This window comes from Notolepis coatsorum (genome assembly GCF_963971535.1).
Source record: "Notolepis coatsorum genome assembly, chromosome: 1".
Taxonomy (NCBI): domain Eukaryota; kingdom Metazoa; phylum Chordata; class Actinopteri; order Aulopiformes; family Paralepididae; genus Notolepis; species Notolepis coatsorum.
In genome coordinates, this window is record NC_140165.1 from 242,143,936 (window position 1) to 242,170,897 (window position 26,962).

At 49.5% G+C, this 26,962-nt stretch overlaps 1 protein-coding gene across 1 annotated transcript in view; it reads left to right on the forward strand.

Moving 5' to 3' along the window:
* sez6b (seizure related 6 homolog b) overlaps nucleotides 1-26,962 on the forward strand; it is a 419,489-nt gene that overhangs the window by 332,996 nt on the left and 59,531 nt on the right. Inside the window, 2 exon segments of the mRNA XM_084309484.1 lie at nucleotides 3-112; nucleotides 115-183. Of these exon segments, the coding sequence (XP_084165610.1) occupies nucleotides 3-112; nucleotides 115-183 (179 nt within the window).

Sequence of the window (26,962 nt, forward strand, 5' to 3'; positions counted from 1 at the left end):
AACGACACCTGCCCTGAGCTCCCGGAGATCCCCAACGGGTGGAAGAGCACCTCTCACCCGGAGCTGGTGCACGGCACCGTGGTGACCTACCAGTGCTACCCGGGCTACCAGGTGGTGGCACAGAGCTGCTCATGTGCCAGTGGGACCTGACCTGGAGCGGCGACCTGCCCGCCTGCGAGAGAGGTGAGGGAAACAAGCACTGTCGTCTAGGTCAGGAAGGGCAGGCGTGTGATCTAGGAACAGGGTGTTTGTGTAGCAGGAAGGCAGGTGTGATCTAGAGCAGTGTTTCTCAACTGGTGGGTCGCGACCCAAAAGTGGGTCGCGGGACCATTTTGAGTGAGTAGCGGATGTGTGTGTAAATTTTTTATTTTTTTTTATATATAAATTTTTTTTTTCACTACCTATCTTTGTGAAAGTGGCTTCTCAGCTTTGGTCCAGCTGAAGACAAAGCGGAGGAACAGATTGGACATTGAGCATGACCTCAGAGTTGCTTTGTCTACCATCACCCCAGACTTTGAGACTCTTGTCAGGAGAAAACAACATCCCCAGTTACCCCATTAGTTCCCTGGGCCCCGTTCCCCGTACCTGGTTCAACTAAGTCGATCAAGATGTCATTATCCAGATTCAGTTAACCCGATGTTTGAAGCCGGGATTTTCCTGTTCCTCGAAGGTGGATTCAGTCTCGTTAACTCAAGCCAGACTTGAGACCCAGGATAAGTGCGCGTGCCCGCCTCAGCCGAGAAGGCAGCAAGTGTCGAGAGCAGAGATCCTGATTCTCTAGCGGCATTGATTGATTAATTGATTTAAAACTTTAGTAACATATTGCAGTACGGCTCAATCGCCTCGCCGACAAGTTAAATGCGTTATCTATAGGCTAATTTTAAGTCCCTCATTACCTCAATCAATCAGATTATATTTCTTTAAACTTGCCTGCTGGATTGAATAATCAAATGAGATCTTGCTAGCGGAAATAATTAGTTAAACTGTTATACAAAATAACGATACGGCTCTCTTCCCATTGATTGATGTATAGTCGATCTTTTACTTATCTCCACTGTGGTGTAACGGGTTCTTCTTTTGACTTTCACGCAGACGACCGGGGTTCGAAACCTAGTCTTCCCCTTCTTTTTGCGATGTAGGAATAATTCAATTTGGTGCACGTTGAGAGCTATATAAAGAATGACATCCTCAATGCATGTAGATTTATAATATTTTAACTTGAAACTAGGCTACTTTGGCATATAATCATTAATATTATATTCCAAAAAATTTTATTGGAAACACGGGGTTTCGAACACCGGTCGCTGGGTTGGCAGGATTGAGCACTACCGCTGCGCCACTGTGCCAGATGGGATAAATTCATTGTTTATACATTAATGAACGAGACAAGATCCACAATCCACGCATAGAAACTTCAATTTTATGCTTGAATGAAACACAATCCAGGCGCTCCATTAAACATCCACAGCGGAGAATATGAAAGGAATCAGAGCCAAACGAGCGATAGGTTTCAATCATTAAAAATATCCCTGCGGGATTCACATTTGCAATGCTGCACGTTGTTAGAATAACCACATAATGTGTACATCGCACCGAGCGAGCGCCACGGTATATAACGTGCATTATTTAGGACAAAGTGAATTTAGTATCAGCATTTTGGGTCTATTTTACATTTCAAAAGCCCCCTCTGGAAGAATGGAGCACAAAAACGTAATTCAGAATGGTATAAAGCAGATCCTAGACTGTGGGAATAATTTCAGGAAACGCGCTGTCACTTTCTTTGCGGGGGCGTGGCTGTGCTTCATCCGGCTAACTTGAACTTAAACCCTGCTTTCGACCAGGCTCAAACTTTTGGATCTGTTGTCATGGTGATTTGGACAATCCAGGTACGGGGAGCCGGAAAGTCCGGCTTAAGTCAGACTTAACCGAAAGTTATCCGGCTAACTCAGTTATCCAGGTACGGGGAACGGGGCCCTGGGATGTTAAGCTAAGAAGTCTGCTAAGAAGGATATATTATTTATTATTATTATTATTTTATTTCATTGTGTTTTTAGCCCTTAGTTGCACTTTTGTTGCAACCCGTTATCCCATTAGTTCCCCCAAACTTACTGTAGGTCTGTTATGTTAAGTTAAGAAGTCTGCTAAGAAGCATAATTATTTATTATTATTATTATTTTATTTCATTGGGTTTTTAGCCCTAGTTGCACTTTTGTTGCAACCCCAGTTATCCCATTAGTTCCCCCAAACTTAGGTATGTTATGTTAAGCTAAGAAGTCTGCTAAGAAGCATAATTATTTATTATTATTATTTAATTTCATTGGGTTTTTAGCCCTAGTTGCACTTTTGTTGCAACCCCAGTTATCCCATTAGTTCCCCCAAACTTAGGTCTGTTATGTTAAGCTAAGAAATCTGCTAAGAAGCATATTATTTATTATTATTATTTTATTTCATTGGGTTTTAGCCCTAGTTGCACTTTTGTTGCAACCCCAGTTATCCCATTAGTTCCCCCAAATTTAGGTCTGTTATGTTAAGCTAAGAAATCTGCTAAGAAGCATATATTATTTATTATTATTTTATTTCATTGGGTTTTTAGCAATAGTTGCACTTTTGTTGCACTTTTGTGTGTTTATTTCATGTTTTGAAAGATTGCGTATTACTGCACATTTTTTTTTTTTACATAAATCATAGTGGTTCAAAATTTTGGGTCGCGACTTAATGACTAAGGAAAATATTGGGTCCCGAGGCTAAACCAGTTGAGAACCACTGATCTAGAGGAACAGGGTGTTTGTGTAGCAGGAAGGCAGGTGTGATCTAGAGGAACAGGGTGTTTGTGTAGCAGGAAGGGAGGTGTGAGAGGAACAGGGTGTTTGTGTAGCAGGAAGGCAGGTGTGATCTAGAGGAACAGGGTGTTTGTGTAGCAGGAAGGCAGGTGTGATCTAGAGGAACAGGGTGTTTGTGTAGCAGGAAGGCAGGTGTGATCTAGAGGAACAGGGTGTTTGTGTAGCAGGAAGGGGCCAGGGGCCTATCTAGACCCAGCACTCTACTGGGGCACAGGGGGGCACCAAGGTATGTGAAGCGGAGCGGAGCGAAAATGGGCAGATTTGGTAACTATTTTATTTTTAACTTTATTTCGGTTTTAGGGTTAGGGTTAGGTTAGATGCATCCATCTGTATGGAGAATGGGAGGGGTTTGTCTGATGTTAAGGCCTTGAGAACATCACCCACTGCCTTTGGAGCAAGGACTCATGTAGAATCTTTTGATTGAGCTTGTTTTTTTTTTTAAAGAAAAAATGTATCATTTAGATGCCTTTATTTCATATTCGACGCAGACGGTAGGCTATATATAGCACATTTTGTTTGGTTTTCAGTTTTCAATCCATAATAAGTTAACAGAAAAAATAAGTACACAACCACATTATTTCAACCTAATAAAACTATGTTTATTGTCATTGTTTTAAGAACACAAGGTGACTTGGTAATACTCAACATTTTGAGTAAAAATAATCCCACTGGTCACAATGGTGACCGTAATAATGTTTTTGTTATAAGGCTCTGAAAATGTTACTGAATGATGTATCAATGTATTTCCAGCTAAATTGAAATAATAAAGGGTCTCAATTAAATATGTGTAGTGTCACATGACCATAACTCAGTCGTCGCAAGGTTTAACTGAGGCTGCGTTAACATGATGGCACACCCTCCTCCAATCCCTCCACCGGAGCAAGGCCAGAGAGAGAGAGAGGAGAGGAGAGAGAGAGAGAGAGAGAGAGAGAGAGAGAGAGAGAGAGAGAGAGAGAGAGAGAGAGAGAGAGAGAGAGAGAGAGGAGAGAGAGAGAGACACGTTGTACACGTTGCACATCATATATATATAATGCCTGAGCACCTGTACGACCACTCCCACTTAAAAAAGCAGAATGCGACCGCAGCACTGTACCTGTGAACTGCTGGGATGTACCATGTATTAGCTGTCATATGGGTGTGCAAACCAGTCAACTTACAAAAAAGAGCCTGTTGGAGGATTTCAACAAGATAAATGCGACAACAGTGCAAAATATTTCACTATAATATTTCAAAGCAAAGTAAAAAAATATATATAAAAAAGAATTATTTGATCAGTGGGGCACAGCTGATCAACAGTGGGGCCCGTGCCCCACTGATAGTGGTCTAAATACGCCAATGGGAATGGCAGGTGTGATCTAGATCTAGATGTAGAGGAACAGGGTGTTTGTGTAGCAGGAAGGTGTGATCTAGATGTAGAGAGGAACAGGGTGTTTGTGTAGCAGGAAGGTGTGATCTAGATGTAGAGGAACAGGGTGTTTGTGTAGCAGGAAGGTGTGTGATCTAGATGTAAGAGGAACAGGGCGTTTGTGTAGCAGGAAGGTGTGTGATCTAGATGTAAGAGGAACAGGGTGTTTGTGTAGCAGGAAGGTGTGATCTAGATGTAGAGGGACAGGGTGTTTGTGTAGCAGGAAGGTGTGATCTAGATGTAGAGAGGAACAGGGTGTTTGTGTAGCAGGAAGGTGTGATCTAGATGTAGAGGGACAGGGTGTTTGTGTAGCAGGAAGGTGTGATCTAGATGTAGAGAGGAACAGGGTGTTTGTGTAGCAGGAAGGTGTGATCTAGATGTAGAGGACCAGGGTGTTTGTGTAGCAGGAAGGTGTGATCTAGATGTAGAGGACCAGGGTGTTTGTGTAGCAGGAAGGTGTGATCTAGATGTAGAGGCACAGGGTGTTTGTGTAGCAGGAAGGTGTGATCTAGATGTAGAGGCCCAGGGTGTTTGTGTAGCAGGAAGGTGTGTGATCTAGATGTAGAGGAACAGGGTGTTTGTGTAGCAGGAAGGTGTGTGATCTAGATGTAGAGAAACAGGGCGTTTGTGTAGCAGGAAGGTGTGATCTAGATGTAGAGGAACAGGGTGTTTGTGTAGCAGAAAGGTGTGATCTAGATGTAGAGAGGAACAGGGTGTTTGTGTAGCAGGAAGGTGTGATCTAGATGTAGAGGGACAGGGTGTTTGTGTAGCAGGAAGGTGTGATCTAGATGTAGAGGAACAGGGTGTTTGTGTAGCAGGAAGGTGTGATCTAGATGTAGAGGACCAGGGTGTTTGTGTAGCAGGAAGGTGTGTGATCTAGATGTAGAGTGACAGGGTGTTTGTGTAGCAGGAAGGTGTGATCTAGATGTAGAGGAACAGGGTGTTTGTGTAGCAGGAAGGTGTGATCTAGATGTAGAGGAACAGGGTGTTTGTGTAGCAGGAAGGTGTGATCTAGATGTAGAGGAACAGGGTGTTTGTGTAGCAGGAAGGTGTGATCTAGATGTAGAGGAACAGGGTGTTTGTGTAGCAGGAAGGTGTGATCTAGATGTAGAGAGGAACAGGGTGTTTGTGTAGCAGGAAGGTGTGATCTAGATGTAGAGGAACAGGGTGTTTGTGTAGCAGGAAGGTGTGTGATCTAGATGTAGAGGAACAGGGTGTTTGTGTAGCAGGAAGGTGTGATCTAGATGTAGAGGACCAGGGTGTTTGTGTAGCAGGAAGGTGTGATCTAGATGTAGAGGAACAGGGTGTTTGTGTAGCAGGAAGGTGTGATCTAGATGTAGAGGGACAGGGTGTTTGTGTAGCAGGAAGGTGTGTGATCTAGATGTAGAGGGACAGGGTGTTTGTGTAGCAGGAAGGTGTGATCTAGATGTAAGAGGAACAGGGTGTTTGTGTAGCAGGAAGGTGTGATCTAGATGTAGAGGAACAGGGTGTTTGTGTAGCAGGAAGGTGTGATCTAGATGTAGAGGCACAGGGTGTTTGTGTAGCAGGAAGGTGTGTGATCTAGATGTAGAGGACCAGGGTGTTTGTGTAGCAGGAAGGTGTGATCTAGATGTAGAGGAACAGGGTGTTTGTGTAGCAGGAAGGTGTGATCTAGATGTAGAGAGACAGGGTGTTTGTGTAGCAGGGAGGTGTGTGATCTAGATGTAGAGGACCAGGGTGTTTGTGTAGCAGGAAGGTGTGATCTAGATGTAGAGGGACAGGGTGTTTGTGTAGCAGGAAGGTGTGATCTAGATGTAAGAGGAATAGGGTGTTTGTGTAGCAGGAAGGTGTGATCTAGATGTAGAGGGACAGGGTGTTTGTGTAGCAGGAAGGTGTGATCTAGATGTAGAGGGACAGGGTGTTTGTGTAGCAGGAAGGTGTGATCTAGATGTAGAGGGACAGGGTGTTTGTGTAGCAGGAAGGTGTGATCTAGATGTAGAGGGACAGGGTGTTTGTGTAGCAGGAAGGTGTAATCTAGATGTAGAGGGACAGGGTGTTTGTGTAGCAGGAAGGTGTGATCTAGATGTAGAGGAACAGGGTGTTTGTGTAGCAGGAAGGTGTGTGATCTAGATGTAAGAGGAACAGGGTGTTTGTGTAGCAGGAAGGTGTGTGATCTAGATGTAGAGGACCAGGGTGTTTGTGTAGCAGGAAGGTGTGATCTAGATGTAGAGGGACAGGGTGTTTGTGTAGCAGGAAGGTGTGATCTAGATGTAGAGGAACAGGGTGTTTGTGTAGCAGGAAGGTGTGATCTAGATGTAGAGACCAGGGTGTTTGTGTAGCAGGAAGGTGTGATCTAGATGTAGAGAGGAACAGGGTGTTTGTGTAGCAGGAAGGTGTGATCTAGATGTAGAGAGGAACAGGGTGTTTGTGTAGCAGGAAGGTGTGATCTAGATGTAGAGAGACAGGGTGTTTGTGTAGCAGGAAGGTGTGATCTAGATGTAGAGAGGAACAGGGTGTTTGTGTAGCAGGAAGGTGTGATCTAGATGTAGAGGAACAGGGTGTTTGTGTAGCAGGAAGGTGTGATCTAGATGTAGAGGAACAGGGTGTTTGTGTAGCAGGAAGGTGTGTGATCTAGATGTAAGAGGAACAGGGTGTTTGTGTAGCAGGAAGGTGTGATCTAGATGTAGAGGAACAGGGTGTTTGTGTAGCAGGAAGGTGTGATCTAGATGTAGAGGAACAGGGTGTTTGTGTAGCAGGAAGGTGTGTGATCTAGATGTAGAGGACCAGGGTGTTTGTGTAGCAGGAAGGTGTGATCTAGATGTAGAGGACCAGGGTGTTTGTGTAGCAGGAAGGTGTGATCTAGATGTAGAGGGCCAGGGTGTTTGTGTAGCAGGAAGGTGTGTGATCTAGATGTAGAGGAACAGGGTGTTTGTGTAGCAGGAAGGTGTGATCTAGATGTAGAGGAACAGGGTGTTTGTGTAGCAGGAAGGTGTGATCTAGATGTAGAGGACCAGGGTGTTTGTGTAGCAGGAAGGTGTGTGATCTAGATGTAGAGGAACAGGGTGTTTGTGTAGCAGGAAGGTGTGATCTAGATGTAGAGGAACAGGGTGTTTGTGTAGCAGGAAGGTGTGATCTAGATGTAGAGGAACAGGGTGTTTGTGTAGCAGGAAGGTGTGTGATCTAGATGTAGAGGACCAGGGTGTTTGTGTAGCAGGAAGGTGTGATCTAGATGTAGAGTGACAGGGTGTTTGTGTAGCAGGAAGGTGTGATCTAGATGTAGAGAGGAACAGGGTGTTTGTGTAGCAGGAAGGTGTGATCTAGATGTAGAGGAACAGGGTGTTTGTGTAGCAGGAAGGTGTGATCTAGATGTAGAGGAACAGGGTGTTTGTGTAGCAGGAAGGTGTGTGATCTAGATGTAAGAGGAACAGGGTGTTTGTGTAGCAGGAAGGTGTGATCTAGATGTAGAGGAACAGGGTGTTTGTGTAGCAGGAAGGTGTGATCTAGATGTAGAGGAACAGGGTGTTTGTGTAGCAGGAAGGTGTGATCTAGATGTAGAGGAACAGGGTGTTTGTGTAGCAGGAAGGTGTGATCTAGATGTAGAGAGGAACAGGGTGTTTGTGTAGCAGGAAGGTGTGATCTAGATGTAGAGGAACAGGGTGTTTGTGTAGCAGGAAGGTGTGATCTAGATGTAGAGGACCAGGGTGTTTGTGTAGCAGGAAGTTGTGATTTGGATGTAGAGGAACAGGGTGTTTGTGTAGCAGGAAGGTGTGATCTAGATGTAAGAGGAACAGGGTGTTTGTGTAGCAGGAAGGTGTGATCTAGATGTAGAGGAACAGGGTGTTTGTGTAGCAGGAAGGTGTGATCTAGATGTAGAGAGGAACAGGGTGTTTGTGTAGCAGGAAGGTGTGATCTAGATGTAGAGGAACAGGGTGTTTGTGTAGCAGGAAGGTGTGATCTAGATGTAGAGGGACAGGGTGTTTGTGTAGCAGGAAGGTGTGATCTAGATGTAGAGGAACAGGGTGTTTGTGTAGCAGGAAGGTGTGATCTAGATGTAGAGGGACAGGGTGTTTGTGTAGCAGGAAGGTGTGATCTAGATGTAGAGGACCAGGGTGTTTGTGTAGCAGGAAGGTGTGATCTAGATGTAGAGGAACAGGGTGTTTGTGTAGCAGGAAGGTGTGATCTAGATGTAGAGGAACAGGGTGTTTGTGTAGCAGGAAGGTGTGATCTAGATGTAGAGGAACAGGGTGTTTGTGTAGCAGGAAGGTGTGATCTAGATGTAGAGGAACAGGGTGTTTGTGTAGCAGGAAGGTGTGATCTAGATGTAGAGGAACAGGGTGTTTGTGTAGCAGGAAGGTGTGATCTAGATGTAGAGGACCAGGGTGTTTGTAGTGCTACACACAGGCTCTGACGGGTGGGTAGAAACAATGGGCGTAGATTTGGGGGGGGAGTTGCAGGGGACATGCCTCCCTCAATATTGAGAAGAGGTAAATTTGTCCCCCTCAGAAAATATAGCTAATATGAAAGACAACCCCCTCCTCAAAAGAGGTCAACACATTTATATATCCTTCTTATCTGTAACTATATATTAACCAACTATTTCAAACACCCCTACAGGACCGTACCATCTCAACCATGCAGACGCAACCTAAAACATGTGTGATGTGTTTTGAATGTGCAGAAACAATACAGAAGAATAAATATTTGAAAGTAATACAGAATGCCTGAGAGCCTTACTGCAATATATTCCATTATATTTGTGTCAGCGGGTACGTTCCTTTACATAAATAAAGACTGTTGTTGAATATTTAAAATGAGCCATGACAGTGAACTGTAGAAATTAGATAGAGTCAGTTGTATATAAAAACATAGAACATAGTTTAATATCTGTGCTTCCACAGAGATCAGTTTATAGAGAGACACATGTGTACACACAAGCGTCTGACCAGAAAGTGACCAAGAGGTCTGGTCAGACACAGATTAAATACATAATTGAAATTACGTACATTAGACATCCAGATATGACAGAAATGTAAACAAAATCTGCCGTAGTAGTGGGAGAAATGAATAAACAAGCCTTGGCTAGGCGGTGTTATTGTTATGTCTTTCACACCAGAGGCCAAATGCTCCTAACCAGTTCGTCGTTAAAGAGACAGTGTCACAGACTGTAGCCTAGTGTGTGCATGTAGTCAGACTAGTTTACTATTGGTCATATTAAGGCTATCAGAGATAGAATATGTATTTCAACACAGATCTATAATGACATGATACTATTTCCCTCACAAGACATTTACACCATCAATTGATGCAGAAAAGGCACAAATTAGTGCAGAAAAGTCCACCAGAATGCAGGCAGTGAAGTGTTTGACGCTCTAAGTTTCCTGGGGGAGGACTTTGCTTAATTAAAGTGCCCCCCCCCCCCCCACTGTTGAAACCAAAACTACGCCCTTGGTGGAAACAGACACACACACACACACACACACACACACACACACACACACACACACACACACACACACACACACACACACACACACACACACACACACACACACACACACACACACACACACACCACACACACACACACACATGCACACAACACACACACACACACACGCATAAACCTGCCCTGAGCTAATACACTTTAGACTGACTATATATATATATAGGCTAAGCGCACACTCATGGTAAGTGCAGACATGTGCACAGAAACCGGTTACTCAGCAAGACATTTGACATTTGACACTCGTGCAACTCAAGGCACACATGTGTCAGTCAGTCAACCCAGTAGATGACGCCCCCATTTCAGTCTTATGTAAAATGTCTATTTTCACAATGACATTTGTTACTACTAGCGCAGAGTTGTGTTACAGTTATGTTTATTTGTCATATTATATCAGCTATATAAAGTATTGGGTTGTGTTGTGAAGGGCCAGATTAAACTGAGAATCTACCTTTATCGTTTGATATACTTTGTATATTATTTATATATATACACGGAATATCCCTTTACCTGCGTTCAAACCAGAGTAATATTCGCTCTCCTTATTGGACAGCGCCCCCAGGCGCCAGCGCGCAGGCCCCCAACGGCAGGTTCAAAGACAAGTTCAGGCATGTCAGGACATGCCCGGAGTCAGCGTATTGATACCAGACAAAGACTGCGGTTTGGGACAAGATATTCACTTAAGTATAAATACAGCGCAAGGTGCGCACACTGTTGTGAAGGGCCAGATTAAACCGAATATATATATTTATTTATATATATATATTTAATTGTATTTGTATATTCTCTAATATTCCCTGATATCCCTTGTATATTCCTTGTACAATATGCATTGAATATCCATTCTAGCCTACTGAACATCCCATAATAGTCTCCATTCTACTATTGGTCGAGACCTTGGTGCCAGGCTGCCATACCCCTCAGACCCAGTTCAAACGTACCGCTCCACATGTACGAACAAGTCCTAGTTCCGCGTAGGAATCTGACTACCGCACCACTAATGGGACTATTTGTTCATAGTGCGTATATATACTGCGCTACTAAAGTAGGACTTCCTTTTCAGTCCAGTTTCTTACCCTCCAATAGAGTCACAGACGTAAAGCCTCCCCGCGACGCCACGTGTGGGAGTAAGGCCAAGTTCGCCTACCATCGGTATTGAGACATCGCGTATATTAATATTTGAATAGTCATATTTGGCACTATATCGTCGAGTTGGACGTAGTCTATTAAGCTAATAATAGTCTGTTAATATATAGTGCTTCGTGCGGTGAGAATACTACCGTAGTCAGTACCCCATCGTTTCGGGCAGAGAACTGGCTGCTTATCCAGGGTGGTTGACCCCACGTGAAGCTGCACCCGAGGAGCCCCAGAGCCGACGAGCGAGTGGACCTGTATACCGGATTATTCTACCGACGACAGCCCGCCTTCCCAGGCACGGATTATGCTTTGTATACTTTGATTATTCCATGGATAAAGACCCCCGACACTGCCGTGTGTTGGAACCCCCCCCCCTGGAGAGGACGCAAGGTGAGGAGACGCTCTGCAAGACGAGGTCGCTTCACGTCTCTCCTCCGTGGACCGGATGACGCCGGCCCACAAAGAGTCCACCTGCTTTCATCTGTGGTCCAAGGATCGCCGGCGCATTGAACGGCACTACAGTGGGTTCACCTGGGATACCCTTGGCCGGATGAGGCAGCCGGATTCTACCCCCCCCCCCCCTCCTACTCCTGTCGGCTTACAAGCGACCGGATTAACCCCCCCTAGTGTGTCCAGTATATAATCATTAAAGTATCATTGCTGTTATTCCTTAAACTATTCCAGGTCGTATATGTACCACCTGCGCCTTCAGAGATTGGACATTCTCTATTGATATACCGACGAATACTCTTGCCATAAAAGTGCATACTAATTTCCATTCATAAATGTGATTGATTTGATTAAGTGCTTGCTCTACACACCATCGCTGTGTAGAAATAAAGACCTATTTCTAATTCGTACATTTGTGTTGGATCCGTTTCATCTACGTGACAGTGTTCATCATAATATATTTATGCCGTGTACTGGGTGGCCGAATATTAAGTACAAAGGTAGTGGTAGTAAGTATCATATCTAGTAATACAGTCAGGGAATTGTACCCCTCAGTTACAATTGGTCCTTCGAACCGGATGGTAATTAGTGTAATATTAATATAGTGTTATTAATATTGAAATGGCCTATGATGAACACTCCACGAAACGATCCTCCTAACCAACGCCCGCAGCGCGAACGACGGCTCCCTCAGTACTTAGAGGCTTACGCTGTCAGTCAACAACCTAGTCTTCTACTAACAGTAAACGCGGTAAAACTAGAAAGTAAAAGTATGTCTAACCCCAACGCCCAGACTACCCCGACCATAGAGGCCCCCACGGGCTCTAATGTAACTGACCAAGTTCACGGTGGGGACCAGTGGGAACCAGACATGACTTCACACCCCGCCAGTACTGAAGAAGTAGTCCCCGATGAGTCCCGGGAGGAATACAACGCTACCGAGAGAGAACTCGGCACGGAAGAAGACGGGGAGAGCACCGTGGAGATAGAGCTCCAAGGCTCCGCAAGGAGTACCCCGAGGGAAGGCTCCCCTATACAACCGCCTTCTCCCAGCGAGGCAGAGAGGACCCTACAGCAGGCCTTCCTCATCAGCCTGAACGCCGCTGCTGAACGCGACCGACTGCAGATCCAGCAGCGGAGCGAAGAAGAGCATATACGTCTAGAACTAAGACGCATTCAGAGAGAAGAGAATGTGGCCCGAGACCGAGCAGACAGCCAGCGAGCAGCTGCTGGTGCTCTACGGGACGCAGAGCGCGACAGACAGCAGGCGCAACTAATAGAACAGCTGATCAGACGGACAACACCCTCTCCCTCCGCCAGAGGCTCCAGGAACTCGTCTAGACACACCTCCAGGGCGGCATCCCCTAGCCGAGTAAACAACCCTGAACTTGACCAACAGATGAGGTCTATACCCCCCACAGACCACCTCCCCCCACCGGTCCAAGCGAGACCTAGCAACCGGGAAGGAGCAGCATATCCTGTGGAGAGGCTAAACCAGAGACTACAAGCACTGGATGACCTAACTGAAGACGAAGAGGAAGAGGAGGAGAACCACGCCCGACGACAGCACAGTACTCTACCGGACCAGGAGGTCCGGTACAGCCCAGGCTATACTCCCGCGGAGCTGCGCTACAGACCCCCGACTCTATACCCGGGTGAGCACGACGCACGACCCGCACCGAGGAACAGCACCTGGACAAGCGGGCCATGGTACACTGCCGGTACCAGCCCATACCAAGGAGCGGGAGGAGACTCGCCTAGGAGGCCTCTCCCCCAACGCTCGCCGATGTATCCACAGTCAGCGTCATACATTGGCACGCCTATGGTACCCGACTTCACCCAAGAGAACCGGGCCCAGTATACAGAACTCCGCATGTGTCTGGAGACCATGTTGGTGGATGTATTGGATGAACGCCACAAATACGCCATCCTACTGAAGCACTTAAAGGTACCCCGCGCACATAATATAGCGCTCGCCTACGCGACTTCCACCACCCCATACACAGCAGCGCTGGTAGCATTGGACCAGAGGTATGGGCGCATATGGGATTACGTGATCCAGGAGATCCGACACATCGACCGCTTACCCCCAGCAATAGACAATCGAGCACTGGACGACCTGTCCATCAGAGTGCAGTCCCTGGTAGGGATGTTGGGAGCGCAGAGAGAGAAGGGGAGGCATGAACTTTACGCCAACTCAAATGTGGAAAGGATCTTGGAGAAGCTGCCGCCCGCTCGACAGGAGCGTTTTAGGCGACAGAGGGACCACCGAGACCCGAATGGCCCCGAACCGAACCTCCTCGATCTAGCAGACTTCCTGGCGAGAGAAGTCAGCAGCCTACGGCTAGATACATTCGGACGGAGCACCCCTGGCTCCAGAGAAGGAACCAGACGACTAAATGATGGAAGAAGATCGGTGACTGTGATGCACCAATCGGAGTCAGTACCGAGCAGCAGGAGCCACAGTACCCCCTCCAGAACGGAGAAGTGGAAGATAGTGTGCCCCTACTGTGAGAAAGAACACTGGCTAGCGCAATGTGACTCCTTCCCCAAGCTGAACGCGGAGGAAGAAAGTCAATGGATAAAGTCCAACAAGCGCTGTTTTCGCTGTGCGCGCTCACACATGGCAGCCGAATGCCGCTTAAAGAAAAGGTGCACCAAGTGCGATGGAGCCCATCTGGACATACTTCACGACAGTAACAGACGGCGCCCTTCACCCGCACCACCCAGCAGCAAAGCGAGCGTCATGTACATCGATCCCGCCAGCAGCAGTGGAGCCCGAGTACTCCTAAAAGTAGTGCGTGTGACACTAAGCTACCAGAATAAAGTCCTGGACACTTACGCCGTCCTCGATGACGGGTCAGAGAAGACCCTGCTGCTCGCCTCCGCTGCGGCCCAGCTAGGGCTGCGGGGAAGCGAAACCCAAATGACAATTCGGACAATAAGACGAGATTTGAAGACGATAAAGGGCGAGAATGTCTCATTCTCTATCGCAGCAAGCGGCCAGCCTGAGCGACGGTACCAGATTACAGACGCTTTCACCAGCCAAGAAATAGGACTGTCGCGGTACACATACCCCGTCGCCAAGCTGATGGAGAAATATGCACATCTGCGCAAGTTACCGATCCCGCTCATAGACAATGCTATGCCGACCCTGTTGATAGGCTCCGACCATGCAGACCTCATTGTCCCGATAGACCGGGTTCATACCGGACCCCGAGGCTGTCCTGCAGCAGTCGAGACCCACTTGGGATGGACTCTCCAAGGCCCGCTCGCCAAATCTCTCAACCGAAGTACAGCCACTAGATGTCTCCACTCCCGAGTCACAGAGGGAGAAACCGCACTCCTGCAACACGTAGAGCGGCTATGGACCTTGGAACAAATGCCCTTTAAGAACGGAAAGAAAGACATTCGCTCTAAAGATGACATTTACGCCATTCACCTCCTCGAGACAGGGACCAAGAGAGTCCCGGTCAACGGCGTGTTGAGATACGCCACGCCACTCCTGCGGCGAGAAGGAATGCCTACTTTCCACGCCAAGACAGACGCCACAGAACGGTACCTGCTGAACACGGAGCGGCGCCTAGCCAAGAACCCCGCCCAAGAGAGTGTATACCGCGCTGAGATTGAGAAGCTCATCACAGCGGGACACGTCACAAAGATGGACATTAAAGAGGCTGACCAGACCACTGAATCGTGGTACGTGCCTCACCACAAGGTCCATCACAACGGTAAAGACCGCATAGTATTTAACTGCAGCTACCAGATCGGATCCCAAAATCTGAATAAAGAGTTACTGCCCGGTCCCACACTCGGCCCCTCCCTACTCGGCGTTCTACTCCGCTTCCGCCAGGAAAAGGTGGCCATCAGCGGGGACATTAAAGGAATGTTCCTGCAGGTGAGATTAGTAGAGGCGGACAAGCCCCTGTTACGGTTCCTATGGAGAGAGAAGCCAGGAGATGAGCACCCAGCCATCTACCAATGGGAAGTCCTCCCCTTCGGAACGACGTGCAGCCCCTGCTGTGCTACATTTGCACTACAGAAACATGTAGCAGAGGACCCAGCAGCGGACGAAGAGGTCCGACACAGCGTAAAGAACAGCTTCTACGTAGACAACTGTCTACAAAGCCTTTCAACCCAGGAAGAAGCCGAGGCTCTCCTGATTAAACTCCGCGCCTCATTGATCAAAGGCGGCTTTGATCTCAGGCAGTGGGCCAGCAGCGATCCGCAAGTACTGCGCAGCCTCTCCTCCGAGGACAAGGCAGCCAGCAGCGAGACCTGGATGGCTACAATCCCGGGAGAAGCCCAGGAGATGACCCTGGGATTGGTGTGGCGATTCAAAACAGATTCGCTTCACTACAGACACAAGCCCCTGACTACGGAGCAGGGAAGGCCGGCGGCGGCGCCGACCACCAGACGGAGTGTGTACACAACACTCGCCCGACAATATGACCCGCTAGGATGTATTCTACCGTACACCACCAGGGCAAAAATGATTGTACGAGCATTGTGGGACAAGGACCAGGGCTGGGACGACCCCATTCCCGCACACCTTGCATCCACCTGGAGAGAGTGGGAGATGGAGCTCCACTCACTCCCAGGCGTTAATATGCGCCGAAGCTACTTCCCACCCACGGTGAGGCCAGAGACATGTAAAATGGACTTACACGTCTTCAGTGACGCCTCAGAGGTCGCATACGGATCAGTAGCCTACTTGCGGGCCCAAGAGAAGGGGGGAGAGATCTACACAGCATTTGTCCTCGCCCGCTCGAGAATAGCCCCACGCAAGCAACAATCTATCCCACGTCTAGAGCTCTGCGCAGCCCTAGCCGGAGCGCACCTAGCCACGCTCATCCAACGTGAGCTCACCATACCGGTGTCTAGAACAATCCTGTGGTCAGATTCCACGACGGTACTCGCCTGGATCAAATCGGACTCATGCAAGTACAAAGTCTTCGTGGGAGTCAGAGTCACCGAGATTCAAGACTTAACCGAAGAGTTAACCGGAGAAACAGAGTGGCGCTACGTTGATACAAAACAGAACCCAGCTGACGTCATCACCCGGGGGATGCCCCTGGATGACCTCACCCGTCGCAATGTCTACAGTGACGGCCCCGCATTCCTAAGACTCCCGGAAGGACAGTGGCCCATGCCTATCCCGAGGGAAGCAAGTCCAGAGGAGGTGGAAAATAAGAAGTCTGTGTTCTGTGGATTGAGCACCGTAGCCTCCACCGACCCTAGCATAGACGATTGCACGTCCATAGAGAGTGCACAACAAAGAACATTCCTGCGGTACCACCCGGAGTGCAAGTCCCCCGCTGATATGTCAGCAGCTAACTACGAGGAAGCAGAATTGCTTCTACTGCAGCGAGCCCAGAGAGACTCGTTCCCCGATGAATTGGCCTGTCTACAGGGAGGAAAGCCCGTCCCATCCGACAGCAGATTAATTCATCTGGCCCCCGAGAGCGACGCTCATACCCTCATCAGAGTGGGTGGTCGCCTACGCAGAGCCCCCAATCTACCGGATGACATTAAATACCCGATCGTATTGAACAGCCGACACAAGGTCACAGAGCTGATTATAAAGAAATACGATGAGGATGTACATCACGCAGGAGCAGAAAGAGTCTTCGCGGAAATCAGACGTCGTTACTGGATCCTACAAGGAAGAGAGGCGGTACGACGCTTCCAGCGAACATGTCTAGACTGCCGCAAGTGGCGCGCGCAGCCCAGCATACCAAGGATGGCTGACCTTCCTCCATGTCGCCTCCGAATCGGTGACAAGCCATTCCACTCAACGGGTATGGACTGCTTTGGCCCGCTGCACATAAAGAAAGGAAGAGGAACCGAGAAGCGGTGGGGTATTGTATTCAAATGCATGACCACCAGAGCGATACACATCGAGTTTCTCCCGACCATGAGCACAGACTCATTCCTTATGGCCTTCCGTAGATTCACATCACGGAAAGGAAGACCGTCTACCCTATTGTCCGATCATGGGACAAACTTCAAAGGCGGCGAAAGAGAGCTGAGAGAGAGCTTCCAAGCTATGGGCCCAGAACTTAAGACCCACCTCGCTCCAGCACAGGTTGATTTCCAATTCAACCCCCCAAACGCACCCCACTTCGGTGGCACTTGGGAACGAGAAGTGCGCTCCATAAAGACAGCCCTGTACGCAGTACTTGGGGCCCAGACTGTGGCGGAAGAAGTCCTAATGACAGTCCTCACGGAGATTGAGGGAGTACTTAACTCGAAGCCCCTCGGATATGTCTCCAGTGATGTGGCGGATATCGACCCAGTTACCCCCAACACACTCCTGATGGGGCGGCTAGATCCTGCATTACCCCAGACAATGTACCGGCCTGAAGAAGCGAACGGCCGACGAATGTGGAGGTACAGCCAAGTATTAGCCGACAAGTTTTGGAGCAGTTTCCTACTGCACTACCTACCGTCTCTACAGACCCGCCAGAAGTGGGTAAAGGAGAGAGACAATTTGACAGAAGGAACAGTCGTCATGATTATTGATCAATCACTGCCCAGAGCTATGTGGCCGGCCGGCCGCGTAAGCAAAGTGATCACCGGTGCCGACGGCAAGGTCCGAGCAGCTGAAGTGCTCGTCCAGGGTCGCACTTACACCCGTCCCGTGGCGAGGCTCATAGAACTGCCCCGACTCCCAGACACAATCGATGATGACCATGACCCTATAACCCTATGACTTTGTGAAGTTGACTGACCCCTACAGCAAACCCTTATGTGTAAATAGACAACGCGATTAATCTGTCTCTGTTTAACTGATTAGGTCTGGGACCAATCAGGGGGTGGCTGTTGTGAAGGGCCAGATTAAACCGAATATATATATATATTTATTTATATATATATATTTAATTGTATTTGTATATTCTCTAATATTCCCTGATATCCCTTGTATATTCCTTGTACAATATGCATTGAATATCCATTCTAGCCTACTGAACATCCCATAATAGTCTCCATTCTACTATTGGTCGAGACCTTGGTGCCAGGCTGCCATACCCCTCAGACCCAGTTCAAACGTACCGCTCCACATGTACGAACAAGTCCTAGTTCCGCGTAGGAATCTGACTACCGCACCACTAATGGGACTATTTGTTCATAGTGCGTATATATACTGCGCTACTAAAGTAGGACTTCCTTTTCAGTCCAGTTTCTTACCCTCCAATAGAGTCACAGACGTAAAGCCTCCCCGCGACGCCACGTGTGGGAGTAAGGCCAAGTTCGCCTACCATCGGTATTGAGACATCGTGTATATTAATATTTGAATAGTCATATTTGGCACTATATCGTCGAGTTGGACGTAGTCTATTAAGCTAATAATAGTCTGTTAATATATAGTGCTTCGTGCGGTGAGAATACTACCGTAGTCAGTACCCCATCGTTTCGGGCAGAGAACTGGCTGCTTATCCAGGGTGGTTGACCCCACGTGAAGCTGCACCCGAGGAGCCCCAGAGCCGACGAGCGAGTGGACCTGTATACCGGATTATTCTACCGACGACAGCCCGCCTTCCCAGGCACGGATTATGCTTTGTATACTTTGATTATTCCATGGATAAAGACCCCCGACACTGCCGTGTGTTGGAACCCCCCCCCCTGGAGAGGACGCAAGGTGAGGAGACGCTCTGCAAGACGAGGTCGCTTCACGTCCATCCTCCGTGGACCGGATGACGCCGGCCCACAAAGAGTCCACCTGCTTTCATCTGTGGTCCAAGGATCGCCGGCGCATTGAACGGCACTACAGTGGGTTCACCTGGGATACCCTTGGCCGGATGAGGCAGCCGGATTCTACCCCCCCCCCCCTCCTACTCCTGTCGGCTTACAAGCGACCGGATTAACCCCCCCTAGTGTGTCCAGTATATAATCATTAAAGTATCATTGCTGTTATTCCTTAAACTATTCCAGGTCGTATATGTACCACCTGCGCCTTCAGAGATTGGACATTCTCTATTGATATACCGACGAATACTCTTGCCATAAAAGTGCATACTAATTTCCATTCATAAATGTGATTGATTTGATTAAGTGCTTGCTCTACACACCATCGCTGTGTAGAAATAAAGACCTATTTCTAATTCGTACATTTGTGTTGGATCCGTTTCATCTACGTGACAGTGTTCATCATAATATATTTATGCCGTGTACTGGGTGGCCGAATATTAAGTACAAAGGTAGTGGTAGTAAGTATCATATCTAGTAATACAGTCAGGGAATTGTACCCCTCAGTTACACACACCGTTACGTTCAGTACCTTACCCCACCTTCACCACGAGTCAACGTGCAGTGAAGTGAGCAACCTTGCGTCTAACAGAGCATTGAGAACCACGTGCGAATAGAATAGTAAAGTGTCAGAGTTTAATGCAGTAACGTCGAGTTCGACCTAATCTAATGTGAAGTAAATAGTCGTTCTTTTATTGTATATCGTGCGGCCACAGTTCGTTCGTGTGTAGCATTACCCAGCGGTTCGTCGTGTCTTTAGCTAGTGTACTTAGCCAGGGTGTGTGGCCTAAATACGTCGCCCACACCCGAGGAGTCCTAGGCGGAGAACCGTTGGACATGTACACAGGAGAATCGGCGTCGGCTATTGCAGAACCATTACTGGTTGGATTATATTGATTTGGAACGTGGTACCCGGAGAAGAGCATCGTTGATTTCCACTATCGTTTGGGATTCAACCTCGTGAGGATTACAACTCGGGCTGGCCTTGTGGACGGAGGCTGGTTAGCTGTCATCAATGCTATCGAGCATTTGGATTACAATTATTGCTTTGCTGCTGATCAAGGGAGTTTACAAGGACCGACTCCTGTACCTGGAGTCTCTTTATTCCTCATTGAATCAGACGGAGTACCCGAACATTCCTCTACCCTCCAGGCCTTACACCCCCGGAGGGAACCCATTGTCTCCAGGCGGTACCAGTGTTGCCCTATATAGTTGCTACTATACGACAGGTGGTGTCAACTTAGACCCATCGTAGGATTCCTGCTATTCTTAGTGACTCATGCTATTGACTGACTTTACGCATATTCTTCGCCATACAAGCGCGACCCTAATTCTCATTCTGTAACCTAATGTTGCCTAATAATAATAAATTACCCTCAAATACTATTTCTTTGTCAATGCCGTGTTCTTGTGGGTGTTCACCATCTATATTTGATGTACTGTCTGGCCAGTAATTAAAGTACATAACTAGCAGTGGTTTAATCTATCACAATCTTTAATACAGTCAGGGATTTGTAACCCCTCAGTTGGTCCTTCGAGCCGGAGGGTATCAGTGTAATATTTAATATAATATTAATATTGACATGGCCAGCGGTGAACACTCTCCAAGCGGCTCCCCTAAGCTAGAACGCCCGCAGCGCAAACGTCAGCTACCTCCATATCTGGAGGACTTCGCTTTCGTTCTACCCCCTAGCTTATCTAAACAGACGTTAAATACGGATAAATCGGATAGTTTAAGCATGTCCAATCCTATCGACTTGGCGACCCTGCCAGTAGAGACCCCAGTGGAAGAGAAGAGAACCGCGCCCAGGAGATAGACCTCGGAGCGCGCCAGGAGAACAGATCTCCAACAAGCCCTGTCAGCACCCGATCACCTCCGTCAGTGTCATCCCCCAGCGAAGCGGACCAGAGACTGGCGCAAGCCTTGATCGCCACGCTGACAGCCTCAACCGAAAGAGACCGACTCCAGGGTGAGCGCGACCGGCTTCAAGCAAAGACGCTTAGTGAGCGCGAACACTCCGCCACGGAAAGAGAGCGCCTCCACGCGCAACTCCAAGCGCAAGCCCTTAGTGAGCGCGAACACTCTGCCGCGGAACGAGAGCGCCTCCGGGCGCAACAATTAAGTGAGCGCGAACAATCTGCCGTGGAACGAGAGCGCCTCCAGGCTCAACAGATGAGCGAGCGCGAACAACGAGAGCGCCGCCAGGCGCAACAATTAAGCGAGCGCGAACACTCTGCAGCGGAACGAGAGCGCCTTCACGCGCAACTCCAAGCGCAAGCCCTTAGTGAGCGCGAACACTCTGCAACTGAACGAGAGCGCCTCCAGGCGCAACAAAGGAGTGAGGACGACCGCATAAGACTGGAGGAGAGGCGCCTTCAGACGGAAGATAACATCGAACGAGACCGCGCCAATGCACAGCGCGACGCCGCCAATGCGAAACGCGAAGCAGAGCGCGACCGGCTGCAGGCGCAGATGATAGAACAATTGATCGCCAGGGCGACACCCCCTCTCTCCGCACGGAGCTCCCGGAGATCATCACGACAAGGGTCTAGGGCACCTTCCCCTACCCGACAAAGCTACCCCGGGACCCGGCCAACAGGAGGAACCTGTCTACGTCTCCGAGCCCCCTCCCCGACCGGTCCATACGAGACCCAGCCAACGGGAAGAACCGGCCTACGTCGCCGAGAGACTAACTAGAAGACTCCAGGACCTAGAAGAGGAAGAGGAGGAATATCAAGCCCACCAGCACGAACATACTCTGGACCAGGAGGCCCAGTACAGCCCCGACTTCAGCCCCGAGTCACTGCACTACAAACCCCCGACCCAACTCACGGGTGAGTTTGACGTACAGTCAGCACCGAGGAACAGCACCTGGGGACCCGGCCTCTGGTACCCACCAAGTACTAACCCACGACCACACGTACGGGGAGACTCGCCCAGGAGGCCTCTTCCCCTACGCTCACCAATGTACCAGCCATCCATGGCATCGTACCTTGGCACACCGACGTTCCCAGACTTTACGCGCGAGGACAGAGCACAGTACACGGAATGACGCATGTGTTTGGAGACTATGATGTCCGATGTCCCCGACGAGTCGTACAAATATGCCATCCTCCTCAAGCATCTCAAGGTGCCCAGAGCGCATAACATAGCGCTGGCATATTCCAACTCAAGCACCCCATACTCCGCGGCTCTGGTGGCCCTCGACCAGCGTTATGGACGCATATGGGATTACGTGATCCAAGAAATACGGGATATCGACCGTCTCCCCCCAGCCAAAGACAATAGAGCACTGGATGACCTCTCTATCAAGGTACAATCCCTCGTGGGGATGCTGGGGTCCCAAAAGGAGAAGGGGAGATATGAACTGTATGCAAATTCTAATGTGGAGCGAATACTGGAGAAGCTCCCTCCAGCCCGCCAAGAGCGTTTTCGGCGGCAGAGAGACCACCGTGATCCCAACGGCCCAGAGCCATCCCTCCTAGACCTGGCCGCTTTCCTCGCAAGGGAAGTTAGTAGCCTACAACTGGACACATTCGTGTGGAGTGGATCTAGCCCAAGAGATGGACCTCGGAGGTCCAACGATAACCGCCGGTCAGTGACAGTTATGCACCAGGCCGAGTCAGTGCCGCAGCACAAGAACCACAGCACCCCCCAGACCAAGGGGAAGTGGAAGATTGTATGCCAGTACTGTGAAAATGAACATTGGCTGTCTCAATGTGACACCTTCAAGAAGCTGACCGCTGATGAGGTGAGTCAGTGGATCAAAGCCAACCGCCACTGCTTCCGCTGCGCACGCAGCCTTATGGCAGCTGAGTGCCGCCTAAAGAAAAGATGCAGCAAGTGCGACGGCGCCCACTTGGAGGTCCTACACGACAGCAACAAGAAGAAACCCGTACCCCCAAGCAGCTCGAGAGTGAACGTCATGTACATAGACCCTGCGAAGAGCGGGAGCTCCCGAGTGCTCTTGAAGGTGGTCCGAGTGCTCTTAAGCTTCGAGGACAAGGTCATGGACACTTACGCCGTCCTAGACGATGGGTCAGAAAAGACTCTCCTCCTCGCATCCGCCGCAGCCCGGCTGGGTCTGCGGGGGAGCGAAGAAACAATGACAATCCGTACCATTAGAAGAGACCTGAAGACCATAAAGGGTGAAAATGTCTCCTTCACGATAGCAGCGGTCGGGCAGCCCGAGAAGCAGTATAGCATTCACCAGCCACGACATAGGCCTGTCACAGTACACCTACCCCATCCCAAAGCTGATGGAGAAATACGTGCACCTACGTCAACTACCTATACCGCTCATCGACGACGCCACCCCGACCCTGCTCATAGGATCCGACCACGCACACCTCATCGTCCCAACGGACCGGGTCCACATCGGGCCCAGAGGCTGTCCAGCAGCGGTCGAGACCCGCCTGGGTTGGACACTACAAGGCCCCCTCTCCGGGTCTTCCAACCGACCGACAGCCACTCGCTTTCTCTACACGAGGATAAACGAAGAAGACACCACCCTCTTGCAGCACGTCGAGAGGCTATGGACATTAGACGCGATGCCCTTTAAGAATGAAAAGAAACTTGTTCGCTCAAAGGAAGACACTTATGCCATATGCCACAGAAGAAAAAGAGAGTCGAGGTCAACGGAGTGATGAGATATGCAACTCCACTCTTGAGGCGAGAGGGTATGCCCACCCTCCACGCCTCAAAAGAAGCGACAGAGCGATATCTACTGAACACCGAGCGGCGTCTAGCCAAAGACCCCACTCAAGCCACTGTGTACCGCGCTGAGATCGACAAGCTGATCACAGCGGGACACATAAAGAAAATTGACATTCAAGAGGCCGACCAGACGATTGAATCCTGGTACGTGCCCCACCACAAGGTCCACCACAACGGCAAGGATCGCATTGTATTCAACTGCAGCTACCAGATCGGACTACAGAATCTGAATAAAGAACTCTTGCCCAGCCCGACACTCGGCCCCTCTCTCCTCGGCGTACTACTACGTTTCCGCCAAGACAAGGTGGCCATCAGCGGCGACATCAAAGGGATGTTCCTGCAGGTGCGACTAGTGGAGGAGGACAAGCCCTTGCTGCGGTTCCTATGGAGAGAGAGGATCAAAGATGAGCAACCATCCATCTACCAATGGGAGGTCCTCCCCTTCGGCACCACATGCAGCCCATGCTGTGCTACGTTCGCACTTCAAAAACATGTGACAGAAGACACTGAAGCTGACGAGGAGGTCAGACAAAGTGTAGAGAGGAATTTCTACGTGGACAACTGTCTGCAAAGCGTCTCGACGCCAGAAGAAGCCGAAGCCCTCCTGCTCAAGCTCCGCGCCTCACTGATCAAAGGCGGCTTTGATCTCCGGCAGTGGGCCAGCAGTGACCCTCAAGTACTTCACAGCCTCTCCCCAGAGACAAAGGCAGCAAGCAGCGAGACCTGGATGGCGACCACCCCAGGTGAAGCACAGGAAATGACATTGGGCCTAGTCTGGCGCTTCAAAACAGACTCGCTCCATTACAAATACACACCCCTGACCACGGAGCAAGGAAGGTCGACCCCTCTACCGACCACCAGACGGAGCGTATACAGAACACTCGCAAGTCAATACGACCCGCTGGGGTGTATCCTACCTTACACCACTCGGGCGAAAATGATTGTACGAGAGCTGTGGGACAAGGAACAGGGCTGGGACGACCCCATACCCGACCACCTAGCTTCCACCTGGAGAGAGTGGGAGAGAGAACTCAGCTCGCTCCAAAATGTGAACATACGCCGAAGCTACTTCCCACCCACAGTGCGGCTGGAGACGTGCCAGATGGACCTGCACGTCTTCAGTGACGCCTCGGAAGTGGCCTACGGCTCGGTGGCCTACTTGCGGGCCCGAGAGGAGGGAGGAGAAATACACACAGCCTTCATCCTGGCTCGCTCAAGGATAGCCCCCCGCAAGCAACAATCGATCCCGCGTCGAGAGCTCTGCGCAGCTCTGGTAGGCGCGCAACTCGCCACGTTAATCCAACGTGAACTCACCATCCCGGTGCAAAGAACAATCTTGTGGTCAGACTCCATGACCGTACTCACATGGATCCAGTCCGATTCTTGTAGATACAAGGTCTTCGTGGGAGTCAGAATCACAGAGATTCAAGACCTGGTAGGATCAGCGTGCTGGAGGTACGTGGACACGAAACAGAACCCAGCCGATGTCATCACACGGGGGATGTCCCTAGATGACCTCACACGTCACAATATCTACAGTGACGGTCCTGAGTTCCTCAAGCTCCCGGAGGAAGAGTGGCCTACCCCCACCCCTCGGGAGGCTAGTCAAGAGGAGGCAGAGATCAAGAAATCTATGTTCTGTGGGTTGACGCACATCCCAGTCCCCACTGACCCTAACATAGACGACTGCCTCACCTTTGAGAGTGCGCAGCTAAAAACATTCCTGTGGCACCACCCTGAGGTTCCCCCCACTACCGACATTGACGCATCGAACTACGCAGAGGCAGAACTCCTTCTGCTACAGCGAGCCCAAAGAGACTCGTTCCCCGACGAGCTAGACTGCCTGCAGGGAACAAAGCCAATCCCGTCAGACAGCAGACTGCTCCACTTGGCCCCCGAGCACGACACCCATGGCCTCATCAGGGTGGGTGGTCGTCTGAGACGGGCCCGGGACTTAATGGATGACGTCAAGTTTCCTATAGTCCTCAACAGCCGACACAAGGTCACTGAGCTCATCATAAAGAAATACGACGATGTTAGGGATTTCCTATCCCTCGTGAATTCTTAATTGATTTGCCAGTGGGCCAGTCGGCCGAAAGACGAAGCGGAGACAGAGTATTTCTCAAACGGAGCTTTTATTCAGAAGAGAAGACAGTCTGTCAGTCACCCCGCGCGGGCACATCACCAGTAGACAAAAGAGAGCAGGCGACAAAAGAGAACAGAATGTCCTATTACATGTCACTTTATACACTCTTAGAAAGGGGAGGGGGGTGTGTGTATGTCTCTGTGTGTGTGTGTGTGTGTGTGTGTGTGTGTGTGTGTGTGTGTGTGTGTGTGTGTGTGTGTGTGTGTGTGTGTGTGTGTGTGTGTGTGTGTGTGTGTGTGTGTGTGTGTGCTGAAAGGAAGGATTTTGCATGTATAACTGCCAGAGAGAGAGAGTGAACTAGGATTTTGCATGTTCTGCTACATGATTTTGCATGTGTGTGCACGGTCATCAGGTCACGCCACATGCAGGGGAAGAGAGACACAGACTTCTAGGCATATTCTTCATTAAGGCCTTTAGATATATAGAGGATATTCGTCATCAATGAACTGAAAAACCTATCAACGAGGATGTGCACCACGCTGGGGCAGAGAGAGTCTTCGCTGAGATCCGACGTCGCTATTGGATACTGAATGGAAGAAAAGCAGTACGTCGCTTCCAGCGGACTCGTCTAGACTGTCGCAAGTGGCGAGCACAGCCCAGTATACCCAGGATGGCCGACCTGCCTCACTGTCACACCCGACCCGTGGCGAGGCTGATAGAGTTGCCGAGGCTCCCTGACTCCCCTGATGACGATCATGACCCACTGACTTTGTAGATTGCCCTACTCCCCACAACAGACATTGAGCAGTTGACTGGACTATTAATCTGTCTCCTTTAATTAGGTGCGGACTAATTAGGAGGCGGCTGTTGTGAAGGGCCAGATTAAACTGAGAATCTACCTTTATCGTTTGATATACTTTGTATATTATTTATATATATACACGGAATATCCCTTTACCTGCGTTCAAACCAGAGTAATATTCGCTCTCCTTATTGGACAGCGCCCCCAGGCGCCAGCGCGCAGGCCCCCAACGGCAGGTTCAAAGACAAGTTCAGGCATGTCAGGACATGCCCGGAGTCAGCGTATTGATACCAG